General features: G+C 54.6%; 2 protein-coding genes across 5 annotated transcripts in view; both read right to left on the bottom strand.

Moving 5' to 3' along the window:
* The window catches only part of LOC117087718 (zinc finger protein 85-like), a 62,692-nt gene extending 59,760 nt beyond the window's left edge, over positions 1-2,932 (bottom strand). For 2 of the 4 annotated variants that reach the window (XM_033218268.1, XM_033218273.1), the window contains exon 1: positions 1,448-2,932. In XM_033218268.1, the coding sequence (XP_033074159.1) occupies positions 1,448-1,456 (9 nt within the window). In that variant the 5' untranslated portion in view covers positions 1,457-2,932. The remainder of the gene's footprint in view (positions 1-1,447) is intronic. The other 2 variants (XM_033218271.1, XM_033218269.1) reach the window with 1 other exon arrangement.
* Positions 2,933-5,018: 2,086 nt separating this feature from the next.
* On the bottom strand, positions 5,019-13,181 carry LOC117087716 (putative protein CLUHP3). Its single transcript, XM_033218264.1, is given in 7 exon segments — positions 5,019-7,194; positions 7,345-7,504; positions 7,908-8,019; positions 8,272-8,342; positions 9,331-9,514; positions 10,352-10,559; positions 12,971-13,181. Coding segments are annotated over 4 exon segments (540 nt in total). The 5' UTR covers positions 10,546-10,559; positions 12,971-13,181; the 3' UTR covers positions 5,019-7,194; positions 7,345-7,504; positions 7,908-7,928.
* Positions 13,182-13,578: the final 397 nt, after the last annotated feature.

Genomic DNA, 13,578 nt, shown 5'->3' with positions numbered 1-13,578 from the left:
TCCAGGACACTAACAATTCCACCCTCAGAAAGAGCTTCCCAGTCTCCCTTCCAGCCCAACCTCCACCACATCAGCCTATGAATTCCCTGCTTTCCAGAACTCTGCAGCTTCTCCCAGTACAAAGGGCTCCCTCCATGGCTGCTGTGAACCTCAGAGACACCTGAAGGGGGCGCTCCCCAAGAAGAACTAACTGGGCCTTGAATGACTTCCTTTAGTAGGCTCAAGTAAGACTGAGGTCTTCTATGCCTCATCAGGGTTATTCCACAGGCCCGCTTCTCACTTCGCAGGCTCTGTCTCTCAGGTCCATCAAGGTGGGGTGCCTTCTTCCCATCTCATCAGCTCTCCACAAGCATCGAGTGAGCTCTAAAACCTACCCCAGGATAGCAAACATCAGACCTTCCTCCACTCTCCTGGCACTGCACGCCTTCTGGGGAGTGCTGCCAATCCTACTTCAACTGAAGGGACAGGGGCAGGTGGCCAGCCAGTCAGATGTTCAGTGACCTAACAGGTTTCAGGAAAACAGCAAAATCACTCAAACACCGTTTTTATAGAAAGGAAGGAAACGGTAAGGCACTTACACTTCATACTTCAACAGGTAAGGCCACAATACCTCTTTCAGGCAAGAAACATGTCATTTAATTATTTCCATAACAGCAGATAATTTAGTATATGTGAACACTTCTAGGAGGTGCCAAGTTCTGTCTCATAAAATCTGGCATTAAACTCGGACATCCAGATAGCAGCAGAATATGGAACAGAGATATCCACTGTCACAAATCCTCCACTGCAAAAGAGAGGCCCTGACGTTTTAATGAATGTTTGTAATTGACCAATTAATCTAGCACACTTTCTGTGGAAATGTACTCGTTTTCTGCAGCCATAGTGGAAGAGAGATTGTCCCTATTTCTTTTCCCCAGCAGCATTTCCAAGCTAAGCCCTGGGATTTTGAAATCGCCGCTTCAGAGGACCCTAAACCACAAACCACGGCAGCAGGCTTCCCATTTCACCAATCGCTGTTTGCCCAAATAAGCCCTTCCACGCTTTAAGGGTGAGTCCCTTTAATTTGTAAGAGGAAAAAGGAGACTGGGACACCATGGGGCACCGTATCTTCCCACACACGAATCACACACCGACCCGGGGCTTCCCCTGAGACCCTCAAGTTTTCACCGCACAATCTGGGGAGACGCGGGGCTGCAGCACAGAGCTGCCCAAAGACGGCTCCTGCCAGGGCGGAGGTCGCTCTGCGACGTCGGGACCGGACGGGACGCGCGGGGTCCCGGCTGCCGACCCGGCCGCCATCTTACGGCAGAAGAAACCAAGGGCCGAGTTGCGCCCGCAGGGACCCGGGGCCCACACCCCGGAGCTGACCTTGAGAAGGCCCGGGTGTCCCCAAAGCGGGTTCCCGCCGCTTCCGACCGCCCCTCTCCCTCCTCTGGGGACCCCCGACCTGGCACATTCACCATTTCCCAGCTTCCGGGATGTCCTGGCGTCTTAGCTACGGATCTCCCAGTGCCTGCAGGTCACAGAGCAACAGAGGTTCCGTCTATTCTCACAACGCGAAGCCGCCTGGGCCTCCCAGGTGGAAGGACTCGGAACCCTGGTGAAGAGACCCAGCTCTCACTGCAGTCAACAAAGGCCCCCGCCAAATCCCAGAAGCAGCCCCTGCTCTCCGGCTGCTTCCGATTGGACGATTTCCACTCCAACGCCACTGATTGGGTAAAGCTCCAGGCCTCGCCCCCTCATTAGTTCTGTTTTTGAATGGGAGACAGGCTCATTGAGGTGGGGCCGCCTGCTGAGAGTATTACAGCTAATTTAAGGGGTAAGCTGGGACTTGAAATGCACTTGCTTTCCCTTACCTGGTTTTGCTTGTATAAGGCATCTTATTATGTAATTAGGTTTAAAAGGAGGGCATTTGGACACCTTTAAAACAACTTTTTAACCGTTCTAATAACACAGGAAAGACCTTCATCCCATCCCTTAGTACCTCTCATCACACGGTACCCCACTGCTCAGGACATAACTGTGGGACTGCAGAGGGAACTGCTGGGGGTTTTGGGGAGCATGCAGGAGGCTTCAATGGCCAAGGTAATGGAGGCTTCCCTTGGGTGTCACTTAAAATCTCGGGGTCAGGGAAACTAATGGACATGAGGATTGTAATTTTTTTTTGCTTCTCTGAATTTGCAAGGAATAAAGGACGATCCAAGCGTCCCAAAAGGCATTCAATTATACATGAGGCCGAGGGCCTCCCTGCTCTGGATAGGGATGGCCTGGCATCAGCCACCAGCTGCAGTGAGCTGAGATAGTGCCACTGCAATGAACCTTAAACTTCCCTCTTATAGACAGGCCACCTCCACACACCAGCTTCTCACATCGCAGGCTCTATCCCTACGGTCCATCAAGGTGGGCTGCCTTCTTCCCATGTCATTAGCTCTCCACAAGCATCTAGTGAGCTCTAAAACCTACCACAGGATGGCAAATATCAGACCCTCCCCCACTCTCCCAGCACTGCACACCTTCTGGGGAGTGCTGCCAACCTCACTTCAACTGAAGGGACAGGAGCAGGTGCCCAGATGCTCAGTGACCTAACAGGTCCAGCATGCCCAGGGCCTGACCCCACAGCCTAGCACCCATCCCCCACCTGGCCTTTACTCCAGTCTTTTTCCTCCAATGACAGCAGATGTTCACCTGTGCCACAATCCCATGAGTACAGTGAGTGGGCCAGGCAAATCCCAGCTGAATGCCTGTGACTCCACCCTCTTACCTTCCACTCAGGTGACATTACAAGCATAACCTTAAATTTGACCTAATTTATACATATGCCTCTCCTGGTAACCTGCAGGACAACAGCCCTCACAATCCAGAGGCTGGGGAAGCAGGTTTCAAAAGCTCACTTTATTCCAATGTGAAATGAAGACATGATGGTTTAAAAATGAGAAAAAGTTCCTGAGAAGCCGTGGGGGTGCTTCACTTGCCAGGACACCATATCCATAAGCAGCTCTCTGCAAAGCCCCACGTAGAGGTCACAGCCAGACAGGCTCCCTCAGGCTCACAGGGCAGCAATGTCCTCCCCCAGTCCAGGCTCCCACAGCAGGCACAGACAGGTGCAGAGAGGCAGCAGCCATGGCCCGTGGGGTCCCCTGCCACCCTCAGAGCTAGTCGCTGCAGAAGGTGCTGTGTGGTAAGCAGTGGGGCTCCACAGAGAGGTGACAACCCCTCCTGTGTCTGTAACCTTTCCCCAGGATCCATGATTCAACCCTGGTTCCCCACGCTCCTTACCAACCCCACCCTTCCTGTGTCAGTTCTGACTGTAGACCCCAAGATTATGTCCATCTGGGGTACAGGGAGTAGGGAGGCCAGTCAGAGCCTGTGGCAGCACCTCCTGCTGGGCCTGAGGGCAGACAGGCCAGGTCTGGGCACAGGGACATCTGGGGGACCACCACTGACAAACCTGTCCCTCTCAGCCTGGAGCTATGGCCAGGCCAATCATGACTAATAAAACCACTGCAGCCTTCATCCTGCCACAAAACTAAAGTGCACCCCAACCCCCAGCCCTGCCACAAAGCTCTGGCTCCCCATCTTTTTTGGCTTAAAACTTAGACATTAAGGCAGGTTGGGCCTGGGAGTTGTGGCAGTAAAAGCAGCAGCCATAACGTCAGCCATGCAAATGAGCTGAGGAATCTCATCTGCATGTCATCCACTCAGAACTGCCTCAGGGCGATGTACAGGCTGGGAGGGAGAGATCAATACTCGTGGCCATGGACACACTCCACACCCCTGATGTAAGATGGGGAGGCTGAGGGGAATATGGGGAGCCTGAGGGGCCCCACAGCTGGGAACTGAGGACTGTACATGCCATTCAGGGGTCTTCAATTAGGCCTTTGTATCATATATTCACTGAATCAGTGCAAAAGAATCTTTTAGGGGGGCATGCAGGCTGGGGTCCCAGGAGGATGGTGGGGGTGGAACATGGAAGAGGGGTTCACTTCCTCTAATCTGCAAGCATGCCCCCTTCTCCTGGAGTCTGCATCTCTAACATCAGGGTTGCTGACTATCTCTCTCTCTCTCTTGATCCCTGCAAGCTCGAGGAAAAAGGATCCTTGGCAGCCACAGGGCTGGGAGCTCAGTTCCTCTGGCCCCGCTGGCTCAGACTCGGTGGCCATAGGGTCCCCAGCCCTAGCTCTGCTTTTTGTTTTTGTTTTTTTGAGGCAGGGTCTCACTCTATCACCCAGGCTGGAGTGCAGTGGCACAATCATGGCTCACTGCAGCCTGGACCTCTCAGGCTCAAACGATCTCCCCACCTCAGCCTACTGAGTAGCTGGGACTACAGGTCGCACCACCACACCAGGCTAATTTTTGCTTTTTGTAAATGGGGTTTCGTCATGTTTCCTAGGCTGGTCTCCAACTCTTGAGCTCAAGTGATCCACCTACTTGACCTCCCAGAATGCCCTATCCCTGTTTTTCTGGACTCCTACAGCTAGTGGTGCTGCACCACCTCTGCTTTCAGATTCTCCTAGTCTTCTGGGGGAGTAGAAGGTGGGAGAGGAGGTAGGCGTCAGACTGGGCCAGGGCCCCAGACCCCCTCTAGGCTGGTTAAACTCCCACTTGGGACAGATCAGGCTCCGTGCCATATTCAGTGAGACACGTGGAACAAGTACTTCCCTCCCCAAAGCAGAAAGATCCCTAATTGCTGACAGTCAGGATTCCATGCACTTGATTCGGCCTGGGGCCTGGCTGCCTCTCACCCTCACACCCGGTTCCAGTCGCTGTACTCTGTGGCCTCCCTGCCACCAGATTAGGTGTAGACAATGGGCATGGGACAGGGTTGCTGACACCCCTGGCTGACCAAACCCCTTTCCCACACTGAGGGGAGAAAAGGCAGGAGGTTAAGGGCTCCCGAAGGCAGCACTGCTTGTGACAGCACCGCAGGACTCCTTAGGGCCTGCTCCTAAGGCACACTTTGCACTGTGTGCAGAGGCAGCCAGGGAAGGAGTAAAGCCACTCCTTAGGAACTGAAATACAAGATCACCAAGATACATTGTTAAATGAAGTAAACAATAATAACCTTCATCCATGGCATGCCACAATTCCAAAGAAAAAAAAGAAGGGGAAAAAGATCACATGGAGTATTTCTGGAAGGCTTCACAAAGAACTTCTCATCACTGGCTATACTTTCCAATTTTGAGCAATGTCAACCTATTACATATCTTAAAAAACTAAAGGCCGACTTATAAGTAGGGAGGCAGGAAGGGCCTCAGCTGAGAAGAATGAAGAGGACATCACTGATGACCTGGAGCTGCTCCAAGACGCTGGCCATTCTGGGGGCTGTGAACTGAGGGGCCATGGGGGGGATGAGCTGTGAGTGAGGTTCATCCTACCCAGGCCGGGTGGGGGCCCAGCTCCACCCAGGGATATACCTGGAGGGGCAGGATGCTGGCGCTGCAGCCCACTGGTATCTCCCATTCACGGTGCGCTGCTGGGCCACAGCCTGCTGGGCCGGGCACTTGAGGTTCTCGGAGCTTTGCTTCTTGTGGTTCTCACCCAAAAACAGGGGAGAGAGCAGAGGCAGGAAAGGACTAGCTGCCCACAACCTAAAGGCGCATCTCAACCCGCCGGCCCTGCCACAGCCCACCTGGGCCTTATAGATGGCATCAGATTCCTTCTTCTGCTGCAAGCCTGACCAGAACTCAGCTTTGCTCTCACAAACCCAAACAACAAGGTGGTGGCTGCCAGATCTCCCCAAACAGGAAGAAGACAGCCAGAGTATGGAGGTGGAGGAGAAGGGGTCCACATTCGGAGCAGGACTCTCAACAGAGACAGGAATGCCACTGGCTTCTGGAAAAGAGTTACTTGTGGTGTGGGAAATTTAACATGACCAACTCCTAAGCACTAAAAACCAGCAGCACTAACACTCAGGGACTGCAACCTTCACAACCCACCCAGCAACTTCCAAACCCTCCTTAGGAGAATGGCACAGCTCAGCTGGGTCACTGGTTTGACTGCTCACTAACTTACAACCAACACAAAGCTCCAGATTCTGCATCTGGGAGCCTGATGGCAGGTGGGTGGGGGATGGGAAAGGGACTCTAGTGAGTGTGGCCAGAACGAGCTCTTCTTCACAGTCCAGAGCTTCTCTCTTCAAGCATCCAGCCCCAGAACAACCCGGGCTGCCCATGCCTGCAGCAGGGTGCAGCTGGCTGCAGCCCCAGCCTCACAGGGCTGCTCCTCAACTGTGCTCCACGAAGGCGTCCACCAGCTCCTGGCAGGGGCGACAGAACCTATGCCTATGGGTGCAGGGGAAGCTGGCATGGGAGCACTCCTCTGGCAGCTCCTTGTGGGGCACAGGTAGGAAGCTGAGGTTGGGGCAGTGGGCTCAGCAGGTAGAGAACATAGCGGCACCTGTCGTTGCCAGTGACGCCCTTGCCCTCAACCTAGAAGAGCTCCGCCTCCTCGTCACAGTGGTTGAGCGTGCAGTGGCGCAGGGTCTTCAGCAGTCAACTCGTGCTCCAGCTGATCCAGGCAACAGGGGGGCCACACCATTTTCTTGCAAAGTCAGTGGAGCCACAGATGACACTCTGCTCCTGGTCCCACTCCAGAATGCCAGGGATGAGGACTGGAACCTGACCCAGTAGCCGTGGTCATCCACTTCTCTGTGTCCAGCGTGTACAGACCCTCCATGTCCACTGCATTGTGCGAGTGCTAACCGTTCAGGTCATTGGTGAATGCTATGGAGGCTGCCACATCCCCAGCAAAGTCCTTGTAGTGGCCACTAACAACAAAGCCCAGGCTGAAGATGACGCGGCTCCACGTGAACATCTGCAGCTTGGTCTCCTCACTGGGGCTGATGGCCATGACGATGCCTCCCTGAGTGACGCCCCATGTGGCTGCCACTCTGAAGTTGCTGTGTACCTGGGAGGGACCAAGGCTGGGAGGGCGACACGCCACACCCACAAAAGCCTCAGGCTACATCCACCTGGCCCAGTTCACCAACATGGGGGAGGCCAGTTTCCCTCACATCCCTACTGTACACAAGAAACATTCCAGCAGGAGACAGGTGGGCCTGAAGCTGTGAGGCTCTCACTAACCCACCAGGGGCTTCGGAACCTTGAACATGGCGTTTTCTTGAAGCAGCTGCTCAGGTTGGTTCTTGTTGGGCAGGTCCCTCATCATCTGCAGCTCCTCGTTCCAATACTGGCGCTGCAGAGGGACCAGGGAGGGAGACATGGGCTCAGCCTGTACACTGCAACCTGCCCGGGGAAGTCCCTTCTCCTCTCTCCCCAGAGGCAGCCCCAGACTTCCCAATGAACAGACCCGCGGGGAGCCTCAGGGAAGTGCACAGAACCCCACCTGGCACCCAGGAAGGAAGGGGGTTCCCAGTGAGGACCGGGACAGGTCACAGGCCCCTGTGCAGGAATGTGCTCCTCACAGCCCAGCCCCGAGGTGCAGGCGCCTCTCCACACATGCAGTCCACAGTGTGCTCCGTCACAGGTGCCATCCAGCTGCACACCTGGAATGAGGTGGCCCCTTCTCGAATGGGCAGTACTGGACCCCATGGGAGGCAGGGGAAAGGCTGATGGGGCCGCCCACCAATCTCAGGACCCTGCCACAGGCTCCTTCTTCATTGAGGCCCTCATCTGCTCCAGGTTTTCCTGGACCTGAGATGCTACCCTGAAAGGCGAGTCAGAAGCACATGGGCGCCGCTTCCAGGGCTACTCTCGCCAGAGCTGGTTCACAGTTCCCTAGAGGGAGACCTGGAGTCTCTTGCAGTTCCCAGGGGGCAGGGGCCAGCTGCTGAAGGCAAGCACTTTCAGGGACTGCAGGAATGGCCAACATGAATGGGCCAGGCCTCCTGGTGTGTGGCCCTCCACCCACCCGGGGACCCTCTTCCTTGCTCCTCCCTGGAGTCCTACCTTTTAGTTACCGTTCTGGGGCTACAGTGGCTGTTCCAGGTTTCCGAGTAGGATATGCTTGGGTGGTGTGCAGTCGGTGGGGTCCATCTCCAAGCCTTTCTGCTCCTGCTGCCTGTGGGACCCGAGGCTGGTGGTCAGCACACGAGCACCTAGGGCCAACTGCCTCTAACTGTGGCTCTGGTCTGGGTTCCTCAGGCCCAGGCTCCTCCAGGTGGAAAGGCCTGGCCTTGAGCCCCCTTCGTCAGCCTCTGACCTCCTTGCTCCCTGCCCCTCTGCCCCCTGTCCAATCTCTGGCCCCAATGCCTCTGCACCTCCCAGGCCACTGTCAGTGAAGATGCTCAGGAAGGACAAGGAGCTGCATCACCTGGGTCCAGGCTCCTGAGCAGTCTCAGATGTGGCACTCGTCACCTCGGGCCTCGTGCACTCTGCAGGGCTCTGTCAGGAACAGGAGACGGGCAGGTGCTCCCAGGGCCCTGCATCCTGGAACAACCCACTCAGCTCAGAAAACAGTTGGCAAGAAAGCTTCATGGATGATTTTAATTTTCAGCTTTAGGCTTCCATTTTCAAATTCCGCTATGGACACATAAGCTATATTTTGGTTTCAATACACACATGTGTTCGCACGCATGTACCTACACACACACACCCTGGCTGGCTGAGGGCAAGAATCCTCACTTGCAAAGAACCTCCTGCCAGCTGCTTCTGAAGCACACACAGGCCTTGGGGAGCCCATAAAGCCTCCTGCTTTTTGTGCGCTAGTGTCTCGGGTGGGCAGGGCTTTTGGCACTGCAGGGTCTCTGCAGCCTCGCCCAGGTCTCCTGGGGCAGCGTTCACGCAGGGGTGGCCTGAGAACTTTCTAGGGCTGCCAAATTCAACGCCCCCATTGAGTTTCATGGGATTTTAATGGTCATTGTTTTGGGGGAGGGGAGAGGTTGTGATGAACTGTGGGCCCCCTTGAGCTAGAGACCTTTTCCACAAATACTCTTAACAAGTAGTCAGGCCCCGGAACCCGAGTGCTTCGCCCAGGGAACTTGAGTCTACGGAAGCTTTTATTTGGCAACCAAGCCAGGCTCACCACACCAGCCGATGGTGCTGCTTGGAGCCGACTTCCCCACTCAAGGACTGTAAAACTTTTTCGTTTCTTTAGGAGACTAAGCGCTCATCTTTTCAGAATTTAATCGGGCTGATTCCAAGCCCTAGCTTCTACTGCCTGACTTTCTTTTCAGAATTTCAACTGTTTTTTCACCCCAGGCCATGAAGTTAGAGAGTGCAGGTATGATGCCCTGAAAAGCAGACCTGTGCTCCAGTCCCCACATCCACATGCTCATCTATGACATAGAGGCCCCAGCTGGGGCAGTGAAGTGTTGCCTGGCCCTCCTCACAGGGGCCCTCCCTGGGCAGGCAGCCCAACTTCCGGGCCAACCTTCCACCACGTGGAGCACCAAGCCCGCCTGCAGCCCTGCCGTGCTGCGCAGCTCTGAGAGGTGGTCCAGCGTGCTGCCACCCAGGTGCAGTGAGAAGTGAGGCGGGGACATGGGTATTCATGGTCCATGAACACCTAGTGGATCTCCAGCACCATCTCCTGCGGGGACAGCCAGGGAGAAGGCCTGGACCACCCTGGTGAGAGGCCACATGGTAGGGAGCAGGGACATACCCCTTTCCCCAGCCCCAAACACCTGGGTCCTGAGAATAAATGTCTCAAATACTCAGTTTCCAACTTTTGAGCTTTTACATTCCAGGCCATCCATATACAGCCTGCCCATTGACACCTGTGTGCCCAAGTGCAGGACACAGCCTGGTCCCACTGACTCTTCCTGCAGCCTAAGAGCAACCCTCGAGCAGAGGCGAGGGAGTTGGAAGAAAGTGGGGAGGGAGAACGACAGGCTTGCTCTTGCCCTTGCCTAGTGCCAAGGGCTGAGCGCCCCAGGGCAAATGGCCTTTTCCTTCCTGAAGGAGTGTTCCAGGGCCCAAGCCTGTGAGCAGAGAGGACATGAGAGGGCCTTGCCCGGCTCCCCACCAAGTTACCAGCCTGCAAGTCCTCCAGATTTGCTCTGTCCTTGGAGAACACCCAATACCACCCCCCCGGCCCTGGTGACAGATGGTAAAGTCATGGCCCAGAGAGAGGTGACTTGCCTGAGGGCACAGAGCAAGAGGCTGGGGCACCCTGGACCTGACATTACCCACCCGCTCCCACTCCTCTCCCTAAACAGGGCTGGTAGGCCCAGCTGGTAGCTGTCCTTTAGCAATAAGGCAGTAACTGAACCCGTACTCCATTCCCAAGTCCACCATGTTAGCAGAGTGACCCCAGGCAGGGCCCAGGGCCCTCCATTTCCTGCCTACAGCACAGGGCCAGGAGGAGCCAGGGCAAGGTTGGGATTTCCAGCCTCATCCTCCCCAGCAGGCTCAAGCCCTGGCCCCCAGCTCTCCTCCTCCATGGTACCTGCAGGGAGAAGGGTTCGATCTCGGGGCCAGGATCTCCACAGAAAAGCCCAAATCCTGAATAGTGACTTCTATTCAGTGGTGTCATCTCCTGGCTTGGCCTCATCCAGCCCATGTTCCCGGGATGGCTCAGCCTCCTTCTTCCTCTTTCAGGCTCCTCCTTCTTCAGGCTTTCCAGGCAGTTCCCATTCAAGAACATGAGTGATGGTGGCTCTGGGGGTGACAAGAAACGCACCGAGTCAGATGGGCATTGCTGGTGAGGAAGAGCTGTCCACCTCACCCCACCTGGGTAGGCACAAGTCGTATGGAACTGTGTCCACGTGCCCTCCCGAGCCTCGGCTCCACAGTCCCAGCTCACCCTCAGCGCACCTGCAGGCTGCTGCCTTCTCCCTTTCACATCCTGTGCCTCCCTCCTCGACTGCTCCTGGGCCAACCACAGTTTGGCTTCCACCTGACCTCATGTCCAAACCACTTGCCCCACATCACCAAGGTCACCCTCAGGGCCAAGCCCCAGGGGCTTCTCCAGCCCAGGTGCATCCATCCACTCAGCAGCACCCAGACCACTGCTCATTTCCTCTCCTCCTCCCTGACCAATGCCACACCCTCGTCCCTCCCTCTCCAGCTCCATCCTCTTCCTCCAGTCCTGAGCTGGGAGTGTTGGACCCCCGAGCCTCTCCTCATTCTCACTTCACCCTCTCCCATGACTTCAAAGGTGCTCCCATTTCCCAGCTCTCATAGCCAATCCTGGCCTTGATCAGGCCTTTCAGACCAAGGAGACAGCTGTCTCCCGAGCATTAACATGTGGCTCTCCCTTCAGTATCATGGAAGGCCCATCCTGCAGGGATGAAATTCATCTTCCTCCACAAACTGATCTCTGCTCTGCGAAGGCCCCCCACCACTTATCTAGTCACCCAACCTCAATCTCCCTTCTCCTATTTCAAGAATGCCACCTGGAACCCTTCTAAGAAGCATACTGCTCACAAAACCAAGCTGCTTTTTTTTTTTTTAGATGGAGTCTTGCTCTGTCACCTAGGCTGGAGTGTAGTGGTGCAATCTCGGCTCACTGAAACCTCCGCCTCCTGGGTTCAAGAGATTCTCCTGTCTCAGCCTCCCAAGTAGCTGGGATAGGTGCGCGCCACCATGCCCAGCTAATTTTTGTATTTTTAGTAGAGACGGGGTCATGTTGGCCAGGCTGGTCCTGAGCTCAGGTGATCTGCCTGCCTAGGCCTCCCAAAGTGCTGGGATCACAGGCGTGAGGCACCACACCCAGCTAAAATCAAGCTTCTTAAGCCAGTTCTCTCAGGCACCAGCCTAATGGCAACCCCAGCTCCTGCCAGCTCCTCCACTGAGGTCTACATTCCCCAAACTACAGAAGCCTGGGAATACCTGAAACCTGCCCTCCCATTTCTGTGCTTTTCCATGCTGCCCCTGACATCTCAGTCTGTCCGGCAAATGCTGACTCATCCTTCAAGGCCTTGGTGAAAGTGTCTACAGGTAGACTATCGCTGCCCACCTGCTGACCATTCTCCTTCCCAGAGATCAGTGAATGAAGGATGTGGAGCCCCAGGAGAAGGGAACTACATCTTCTGATCTGTCCGTAGCCTTGACCTCCAAAGTTTAGATGTGGATGGAGTAGAATAAAGGTAAACTTCTTTTTTTGCAATTTGACCTTGACCCTAATGGTCAGGCTGCATCTGCTTGAAATCTACAATAAAGAGCAAATGGTTGATAACGTTGTGAATTGCAGAGGGGAAGCTGACAGTTGAGAATCAGGGCAAGGAAGTGAAAATTTAGAATTTTACTGCAAGCCTTAGAAGAATTAGGTTGGGGGAACATGGTGGTGGATTTGAGACCCTGCTTGCCATACATTTGGAAAATGCAGGGAAAATCAGTCCCCCTGTGGAGTGTTAAAATAATTAAATGGGAGGCAATTGACTGAAGTGGATTTAGGGCCCTGGGTTTCTACCTAAGCAAACCAAAACGTAACTCATGCATTTCTTAGAAATAATTTAAAGGAAAACAAAACAGTCTTAACCAACCACAAACCACTGATTAATCTTTGATTACATAATCAGGGAATTTCCGCCTGGACAGTTCAAATAAGGGGACTACATAACTGTAGCCAATCAATTACTGAATTGGCTTTGCTTCCTCATGCACCTTATAAAACCCTTTCCTTCAAGCTCCTCTGGTGGACCCCAAACCACAATCCATGGTTGTGGCTTCCTGATTCACGAGTCGTTATTTGCTCAAATAAAATATTTAACGTTTTAACCAAACCTCAGTTTAATTTTTAACAAAAGAAAGGACTACGGACCCCACGGACCACAGCTCCTCCCACGCCCGAGCCCTGAGCCGGGGTTCTCCCGTAAGGCCCCTCCCGTCATCACCGCACAACGCCGGGAGACACGCGGCTGCCCGCGCGGAACTGCCCAGAGAGGGTTCAGGGCAGGGCCAAGGTCGCCGCGCAGGGACTGGACGGGACGAGACGCTCGGGGTTCCAGCTGCCGGCCGAGCTGCACCGTACGACCGAGGCGACTCCGGGCCCCGACTCCGGAGCCGCCAGGGGGAGGCCCGGGTTCCAGCGGACCCCTGCCACGTCTCGGGAAGCTAGGCAGACTCACCATCTCGCGGCTTCAGGAGCGTCCCGGTATCCTCTCTAGGGACCTTCCAGTACCTGCAGGTCACAGGGCAAAGGAGGCTGCAGAATGAAGGAGAAAGAGCAGAAACAGATCAAGCAGGGAAGCGCACCTGGGAGAGGAAAAAGCCAGCCCAGAACCCAAGAAGTGAGCCCCCCTTTTCGGCTGCGCCTCTGATTGGACAGGCTCGACAACGGCGCCGCTGATTGGATAGGGCTCCAGGTCCCGCCCTCTTGCCCCCTGATTGACAGGAGATGCGACCATAGGTGCGGCTGAATGAGGCTTGAATGAATGATTGTCTGCAGCCCTTTTCAGGCAGGGCTGACTCCCTGCTACCTGGGGCTGCCCCAGACGTTGGCATTTAACTTTGCTCATAAGGTTATATCAATTTATGAGTAATATATGTAATATGTAAAATTGAAGATTATATAATAACGATTCTTTTAAAATTTCAGATTTCATAACCTTCATGGCCTCTGGTCCCTTGAGGAGGCAGCATGAGATTTGAAAATGGAGGGAGTCCTCTAAGTCAGAAATGTCCAATAGGAATAAAATTGAGCCGCATGTGTCATTTACAGTAGTCTAGTGGCATC

Source organism: Trachypithecus francoisi, unplaced genomic scaffold (assembly GCF_009764315.1).
Source record: "Trachypithecus francoisi isolate TF-2019V2 unplaced genomic scaffold, Tfra_2.0 Lachesis_group10, whole genome shotgun sequence".
Lineage (NCBI taxonomy): Eukaryota > Metazoa > Chordata > Mammalia > Primates > Cercopithecidae > Trachypithecus > Trachypithecus francoisi.
This window is presented reverse-complemented; position numbering and strand designations above follow the sequence as displayed.